At 31.5% G+C, this 9,286-nt stretch overlaps 1 protein-coding gene across 3 annotated transcripts in view; it reads right to left on the bottom strand.

Annotated features, from left to right (window-relative positions):
- Positions 1 to 8,925, bottom strand: part of LOC108746292 (xyloside xylosyltransferase 1) — a 21,090-nt gene extending 12,165 nt beyond the window's left edge. Inside the window, exons 1-5 of one of the 3 annotated variants that reach the window (XM_018482963.1) lie at positions 8,911 to 8,925; positions 8,616 to 8,880; positions 8,352 to 8,547; positions 7,576 to 8,022; positions 6,790 to 7,263 (exon numbers count right to left, since the gene is read on the bottom strand). In XM_018482963.1, the coding sequence (XP_018338465.1) occupies positions 6,790 to 7,263; positions 7,576 to 7,995 (894 nt within the window). In that variant the 5' untranslated portion in view covers positions 7,996 to 8,022; positions 8,352 to 8,547; positions 8,616 to 8,880; positions 8,911 to 8,925. The other 2 variants (XM_018482965.1, XM_018482964.1) reach the window with 2 other exon arrangements.
- Between the last annotated feature and the right edge of the window lie 361 nt (positions 8,926 to 9,286).

Here is a 9,286-nt window from a genome sequence, read left to right as displayed (position 1 = left end):
CCCATACAATCAATATCTTTCGTTTTATAAGCGAAAAATGTGCTTTTTCGATTTGTTTTCGCATATTTTCTTCACAAGTCTCGAGTCTTAAACATACGCATCTCTTTTCTGATAGTCTTTCGAAGATTTTTGTGAAAAGAAATAGTTTATAATTTTTTTCGGTAAAATTCTACTTCTACTAAACTATTCTTGCTACTCGAGTTCATGAAGGAGGTATATAACGCGCATGAAAAATCGTAAACAATTAAATATCTCGTAAACATATCATGTTGCGTTTTAACATGATTTATTATTATAATTTACTATTCTGGATTAAAAGTGTACACTATTACTACAATTTATTAAAATTTATATGTTATTTAGAATCCTCGTTCCTTATCGATGCCGTGAGCCGCCAAGCGGCCGAGATTTCCAAGAAAGCATTTCCGGTCGCTTGAAACAAGCGACTAGTGTCAGAAAGAACTCGCTGTCTCGTTCACTCTCGACGTGCCGACGGCGAGACATGCGTGGGCTCATACTTGTATGTGTATCATAACGCCGCACTACGATAAATGGCTGAACTTATAAATGTGGAAAAGTGACGTTTTGACGACGAAATTTATGTTGCATGCCATTTCGTTACTACTTGCTTAATTGTGAAAATATGACTTGCCTCGTATACTTATCAAAGTCGTAATTATTGATGAAAACTAAAGTTATCTTGGAATTTTGTATGTAAAAGTATATTTTACTCGTTTCAACAGCTGTCAGACCGTGTGTTTCTACCCGAATATAGGCTTACTTTACGTGCCTTTTACGACCATTTACTGATTGTCAAGGGAGGAAAGGACAGTTTTCATTGATTTTTACAAGTATTTTAAATCTCGTTATTTCATCCAAATTATCTTTATTTAAAAATGGCATGCAACATAAATTAATATGTCATTCCTCGCTTCTGATGTCACGATTCCAACATGGCCACTGCGACTAGTCAGGAACCTTAATAATAATTATAAGAATGATGTCAATATAATCTTATAGTTTACAAATTGAAAAGTCCTTACATGTTGTGCAATATAAAAATAATTTTTTATTTGCCTATTGAAATAATTCGGTACGCAACTCGACGATTCGCGTAAAGGAGTACGGCAATGTCTTCCGCAATGTGTCAGCGCCGAGACACTATCGTGTCTCTAGATTCTTCCAACAGTTGTTGATTTAAAACTTAAAAGTACATATATAATATAATTATATCAAAATTTTATTTGGAGTTATATGTTTATTAATAATGTTATTTATAAAAAAAAAATTATAAAAGAAAAGGAAAAAGCAGGATCGAGCGTAGAATCTTCAATATTCTGATCTCGCACCTAACGCCCGAAACACACTGAATTCTTGCGGATCACCTCTACGGACGCGGTACATAAAGCGCACAGAAAATTGTAAACTATATCTCGTCAACTATCACGTTTTGAAATCATTTTTGCTATTATACGTTAATGAGAAAGGTATATGAATAACGTAATTTAATAAAAGTTATGTGTTATATAGAGTGAGAATCTTTTTCCTCCTTATGGTACACGTCAAGCGACCGAAATGGCCGAGAAAGTATTTTCGGTTGCTAGAAACAAGTGACCACAGAGAGAAAGACAGACTCGCTGTTTCGCTCGACGAGCCTAGCTCGGCGTGTCCGCGCAGTCTCACCGATTACAATTAGAGCTTCTATCCGTTTTTGTTTTTTCTTTGTCTCGCTCTGTCATACTTCTGTTTCGATTCGTTTTGCATTTGAAGAATATGTTGTATCGATTCCGATTTACCATTCATCCGATACAGCAAGGATCCTTTTCTGAGCAACGATGTTATTTTAATATATATTTTTTTATATATAATATATAAAAATATGATGGTTTGATTTGTAATACGGATTAGTAAATAAAATTATATTTACAGTTTAGACATGTATGATATACAGAGAGGGGCATTTAAAATAGGTCACCTAACTCGCTTGTTTTTAACAATAGAAGAAAAAGTGTCAAACAAAAGTAGCTTGGTTTCGAGGGGTACATAATGTAATGTCAATAATTGTTTTGTAAATGAAGGCGCAAAGAATAGGCAAAGATCAATCTATTTTTTTAAATAGAATATGTTTTTTTATTTACATTCTGGTAAAATATTTTAAAACGAATACAATGACCTATAATTGAAGGTCATTCAAAATTAGGCAAGGTCAATAATGGAAAATAATTGAATGTAATAGAAAATAAATTGTTTCAAAGCACTCTTTGAATTTCGTGTCTTTTCTTCTTGTTAGTATATCGCTGATTGTTCAAGTGTATCACGGTATGTAAATAAACATTGAATTTATTGGTTTATTTAAACATAACAAGGTTAGCTGTAATTATTAATGTATTAAAAATAAATTATTTGAAGGATTTTTCAAATATTTCACTAATTTATTTATTTGCGTACTTACCGTTACAACAAGTGTTCAAAATAATGACTCTGAACATCGACGCATTTTCTGAAACGTGTCGACACTGCACGAGAAATTTCATTCGGATCAATCGCAAGCTCTTCTTATACGTTCGTTCATGTCTTCTTCCGTTATCGGCATTTCGCTGTACACTTGTTTTAATTTTCCCCACAAATAAAAGTCCATAGGTGTTAAATCTGGGGAACGTGCAGCCCATCTGTTATTTCCTGACCAACCAATTCAACGATCTCCAAATTTTCTGTTTAGCAATAATAATCCGTGATAAATGAGCAAGACATCCATCTTATCTCTCTGCTACCATTGATTAACATACGTTCAGTAGGTCTTCTAATAATAGGCAATAATTCTGTTAAAATCTATGCATACTTGCGACTATTTAATGATCCATCGATAAAATAAGGACCAATTATTTTATCATTAAGAATTCCGGCTCAGACGTTTATAGACCAAGATCTCTGCCTGCCCACTTCTCTCATCCAATGTAGGCTTTTTACTGACCAATAGTGCATATTGCGAAGATTTACTGTCCATTGTTTGTAAATATAGCTTCATCAGTAAATAAGATTTTAATGACAAATATATCATCTTCTTGTAGTCTTTGTCGTGCCCATTCACAGAATTGTACATAATTTTGAAAATCATTGCCATGTAACTCTTGATGAAGTGAGATATGAAAGGGATGAAATTCGTTGATATGGAGCATTCGCAGAACACTTCGTCGACTAATATCGCTTTCACATTCGAGCTGTCTTGTACTGATATGTGGATTTAGTATTACAACGGCTAAAATGTTCGTTGAATTTCCGTCGTCAGTTGCTTTCTTGATTCGTTTGCATTTTTTATTATCCACACTTCTTGTTTCTTGAGAACTTTGTAATATGTTTGAAAAAACAGAGAATGGATACGATCAAAAATCTTTCAGTATACAAACATATTGTTTCTCTCATAATTTGGCGACATTCACCATAGACGAAAATCGACTTTTTTCGCTTTCGTATAACGCATTTCGCAAGACACGCACTTTGATCGATAGATGAATTCAAACTGATCAATAAATATGGATAATGCTATGTGCGATTCAATTTAAACGGTATGTAAATATTTACATATACTTGAACGATTAGCGGTATACCAACAAGAAGAGAAACACGAAATTATTCGAAGAGTGCCTTGAAGCAATTTATTTTCCATTACATTCAATTATTTTCCATTATTAACCTTGCGTAACCTTGAATGACCTTCAATTAGGTCATTGTATTCGTCTTAAAATGCTCTATCAAAATGAAAGTAAAAAAACATATTCCATTTAAAAAACCAAATTTGACCTTGCCTTGATCCTTCACGCCTCCACCTACAAAACAATTATTGACATCACATTATGTGCCCCTCGAAACTAAGCAATTTTTGTTTGACATTTTTTCTTCTATTGTTAAAAACAAGCGAATTATTCAGATAACCTGTTTTAAATACCCCTCCCTATATATAAAGACATGTCGATGCATGGCGCGCGGCGCGACCTCTGATGATTTCGTCGGAGTTCGAGCTTCTCTTTAAAAATCCCCTTAAATACTGTTGATAAAAAATGATGAATTAAAAAAAAGATTCTACATTGTTATATCTTATAATTTTGTTCAAATATTTTAACATTAAAAAAACGTTTCTTAAAACAAACTTTTATTAAAGAAACGTTAAAATAAACGTTTTTTTAATAAACAAAATTGATTTAACCCATTTGTTCACATTTTTAATTAAAAATATTTTTTTCAAACGTTAAAAAAATGATTCTTCAAATGTTAATGGTTATTCTACAATGTGCTTTTTGTTTTCTGTTTCTTGCTTTTTGCTATTTTTTACATCTTGTCTTTTTACTTCTTATCCGGTTTTTTATTTTATGTCGCCCGAGATCAAAGTTATCGAACTTGGAAAGAAACAGGAAACAAGAATACGTAGCAAGAAATACAATTGTCGATAAAATGGTTGCAAAGAGGGAAAAAGCAACAGGGAAAAAGCAAGAAACAGGAAACAAAAAGCACGTTGTAAAATAGACTTAAAGCCTATTGAATAGAATATACTTTTTCCTCCTTTGCAACCATTTTATCGACAATTGTATTCCTTGCTACATGTTTTTGTGCTGTTTCTTCTGAAATTCGTTAATTTTTATCTCGGGTGACATAAAACAAAAAACCGAATAAAAACCAAAAAGATAAGATATAAAAAAACAGAAAACAAAGGCACATTGTAGAATATGCTTAAATAAACGTTTTTTAATAAAAAAAAAAGCAGACTTAATTACCATTATTTTTAACGTTTTTAAAAATATTGTCTGCTGATTGGGTCCATTCAAATTGTTTACTTATTGATATTACTTCATATATAAAATAATTAAGAGTTCAATTTTTATCTTATAAGCTTTACTCTAAAATTACCTTATAGTAGAAATGTGTTTATTTAATATAAATTGAAGAGATAATAGAATTCGTGAACATATGTATGCACATGCATGAATTGTACATATTTCTTTTTTTAACTTAAAATATAAACTAATAAATTTCATTATATTAACCTATTATTTGAATTTTGAACACAATTTCTTGCTGAAACTGTGCTATATTTTTATGATTACATGTAACAACGTTTGGGCTCAGTTTCTGCTGTTTTGCCTTCAACAGATGATAAAATACATCATATTTTATATTTGCCGCATTTTTGCATCACATCATGACGGCAAGCTATACCCGATTTTTGCTATATTTTTGTATCAATACTTGATATAATAAGCTGTATATTAAGTTGTTAATATGATAGCTTTTATAATTTGTTAATATGATATGCTTTTTTGCTGCGTTTCCACTGTCACTATGTAGTAGCAGACAATGCTAGATTTTTGTTGCATTCTTATTGTTTTATATTGACAAACTATGCTGTTAAATTTAATGAAGAAGCAGTGGATTGAGAAATTTGTTGCATCATCATGACCGAGTTTACTGGCATACTGCCAGTATACTGCTAGTATGTGCTTTCTGGGCATACACGCAACACACACGCGCGCGCGCGCACGCACACCACACGCACACACACACACACACACACACACACACACACACACACACACACACACACACAAAATACATATATATTTTTCTTTAAGTGTTCTTCTCTAAATTTAATTTTGTAATAAAAAATTTAAATACGTTTTTTAAATATTAAGTATCAAGTACTGTTAAGTAATGAGTAAAATTGTTTTAAGTTACACTCAACTCTATTTCTATAAAAATTTAACTTGAGATTTAACTTAATTGCAAACATTTATACAAAGAATTGAGAAGTTGTAATAAATAAAATAATCCTTATGGCTTTTATATTAAGAAAAAATCGACTCAAAACTATCTATAATTCAAATAAACTTTATAAAAAACGTCCCTATATATTACATATACAATTAAAAAATACATAATATAGTTTTGTTTCATAATAATAGATTTACATACTTCTATATACACACATATTCTATAGTCTTCGTTTATCCTGATAGCAAAATGCTAGTTTGCAGTTTGTAAACAAACTGGTATTAAACTTGATCAGATTCTCAATATAAAAACCATAATCGTATGTGTCTGCATTTGGCTATAGATCTGTCGATAGATCCTGCTGATATATTATGCCAGCAGATTGATGGCAGAAAACGAACAGAATTTGCACCAGAAATCTGACAGACTGGTAGCGGAAACAAAACAGGAACTGCAAAATCTTGCTGTTTCTGTCAATAATCTGCTGGTAAAACATGTCAGCAGGCTTTGTCCTATTTCTGACAACAGTTTGCTGTCAGATAGTGCAAACTGTGGAATTTGTTAGTTTTCTGCAATCAAAAATTGATAGCATGTTGTGTTCAAAGTCTGCCTTTGTAAGCTTTGCTGTCTAGATTTTATCACAATCATATTTTTTTTTCTCTAGATCATATGTTGATGAGATATGATCTAGAGAATCTATATCATATTGTAACCCGACATGAGCTAAGTGGTAAAGTACCTAAAAGTATCTAAATCTACAAAATACATCATAAGACACAACGGATCTCCCACTAAATATAAATTACAAATAAAATATTCAGAATTATAAGAAAATTATGTTTATTAAAATTTTAATTAAATTGGTAATAATTTTAAACGTTAAAGAGATCAATGTGTCAGGTGTGACATATCCGACCTAGCTCACGCTGGATTAACATATGATATTTTAAATGTTTATTTCATTTACATTTCACAAATTGTTTTACGACTATACAGTTTTTAGTAAGTTGTGATATTGTCCAATCTTACCTTGAAGTGATATTTCTTCGTCATATCATCCACACTGTCTTTATTGATAATCTCATTATATACATGTGATTTCCGTAATCTTTCCAAATTAAAGAGTACCATCCCACTATTATAACCGGGATATCCGCCTTTATGTCGGGGTTCTCCAAACATTGTCGTTGGATGTTTATTACGATATAAATACAAAACATGTCGATAAACTGGCGTGAGCTCTGGAGCCAAACCAAACAAAGCTTCTTTTCCAAACTTGTTAAATTCTTCGAACAAGTCCTTCACATCTCTACGAAATTTTGTATCTGCATCAAACATTATGGCAAGTTTCTGATGATTGGGCGCAATTCTGTGCAAACCAAGCGAAATGAAGAACAATGCATCAGAGTAATATGTTCCTGGTTTGCTACTAAAATGTGGCGACATAACTGATACAATATCCTCCAACTTTGCAGCTAATTTGTGTACATTGTAATAAAATACCTGAGAATAAATAAAGGTTTCAATGTTTCAAGTTCCAAATAAATAAAAAAAAGAATGAAATAAAGGCAGTTATAAATATCTCTCAAATAAATTGTAATAATTTTATGTATAATACTTTTAAACAATATCAATAAATAAATATATCTATTTATATAGTTTTTTTTTATGTAACATAATACAACACACATATTTCCTTAATACTTTTTTATATTCAGGATAATAAAAATAGTTTAACAGCAATGCTATATGTGTAAGAGAACATATATCTGCTTTGATATTTTGATTCATTAAAAATAAGATACAAGGACATACTTTCATAAATTTTCCAGTGCTGATCATAACATTTTTTATAACATTTTCAGCTATGTTTTGACTATTATCATCACTTATCACATGAAAAGTAATGTTTATGGAAGCAAATCTGAGCAAAGATTCTGTGAACACTTGGAATTTTCGTCTCATGGGTGAGTTTGAGGCAACTTTGGTAAAAATACACCATATGTTATAATAATTTGTCTGATTTCGTGGCAAAATACGCGCTGTTGAAGACAAATAATTAACAGAATAAACAGTCACTGCTGAAGGAGCCGTAAGGTTTGCCAGGCTCGCATTTCTTGTTTGCAGGTTGAATACAATCCAGCGTCTTCCATCAGACATCTGATAACAATATAGGGCTACCAAGAGTAACGCGAGGATCGTCAACCTCAGCAGCACCTTGAGTAACAAGGGCATTTAATATATATCCTTTATTTTCATAACCTAAAAAAATAAACAAGCTTTTTCAATAAAATAAAAATAAATCATTATACAAAGTAAATTATACAAAGTATATTCATTTTCAACAAGATAAAAATAAATCATTATACAAAGTATAATTGTAAAAATAAAAAAAGAATATCTAGGTAAAAAATAACGATTCTATTTTATATTTATTTTCTAATTTTTTATACTAATTTGTTTCGATTAGTTAATGCAATCAAATAATTTTTAATTTTAACTTTATACTAAACTAACCTAACCTAATTCGCTTAAAAGTTTCTCTTAAACTAGAAACAGTTAATATCAGATTATGGACATAAAAAAATTACGTGAGCATGATCGGTGTCTTCGTTACCATATCATTATTCGTGTTACCTGATTTAAGGTCCATTTACAACAGAATCTGCAGTAGGCAATAAAATAGTAGGACTTCTTCTTTCTTCTTTACTTATTGGTTCTCACCTCCAAAGAAAATGATAGGAGGACGATACGAGAGTAAGTAAGACGTTAGCAATAACGCAATTTCTATAATGGGGGTGCGATTATGTATAGCGCAGTACACAGTATGTAATACGATTCAAATGTACACTCACCAACTAAAAGGTTGCAACATCTTTTTTAATGAATTTTGGAATGTTGTCTGCTGACCGAGCGATTGGTTCTTATTTATGAATCCGACTTAATCGAACAAAATCTAACAAAACCTCTAACCTACGTCACTGACGAGATACTACTAACAGAGAAAAACCTGAGAGAGGCCCAAAACTAAGGCACTATAATATGAGTACTCGCATCCACCATTTTTAGTCCTTTTCTCACTCTCTTGCTCCTTTCCTCAATCTCTTGCTCTCTCTCTCTCTCTCTCTCTCTCTCTCTCTCTCTCTCCACTCCGCCGCTAAACTAAAAAAATTGAAGAGAGAATAAAGAGTGGAGAAGGGACTAAAAATGACGGATGCGAATATCTATATTATAGTATTCTACCAAAACCTGTAACCGCAAAACGCTGCTGCGCATTTCTGCCCCCTGACAAAATGGATGAAAACTACATCCATTACATAGTAAGATCCACTTTTCTAAGAGTACATACGTCTACTTTTCAAGGCTGCAGATGATAAATCGATATTTAGTTCGTATAATTGTGCTACATTCACAAATTGTGAATCAAAAATATTCATCTCTGCAATCTTACATGCATGTGATGTTTATTTCGCTTAAAATTCCAGTAAAAAATTTTTCATGCATGAATATGTATAAATATATATAA

Source organism: Trachymyrmex septentrionalis, unplaced genomic scaffold, assembly GCF_001594115.1.
Source record: "Trachymyrmex septentrionalis isolate Tsep2-gDNA-1 unplaced genomic scaffold, Tsep1.0 scaffold164, whole genome shotgun sequence".
Classification (NCBI taxonomy): Eukaryota; Metazoa; Arthropoda; class Insecta; order Hymenoptera; family Formicidae; genus Trachymyrmex; species Trachymyrmex septentrionalis.
This window is presented reverse-complemented; position numbering and strand designations above follow the sequence as displayed.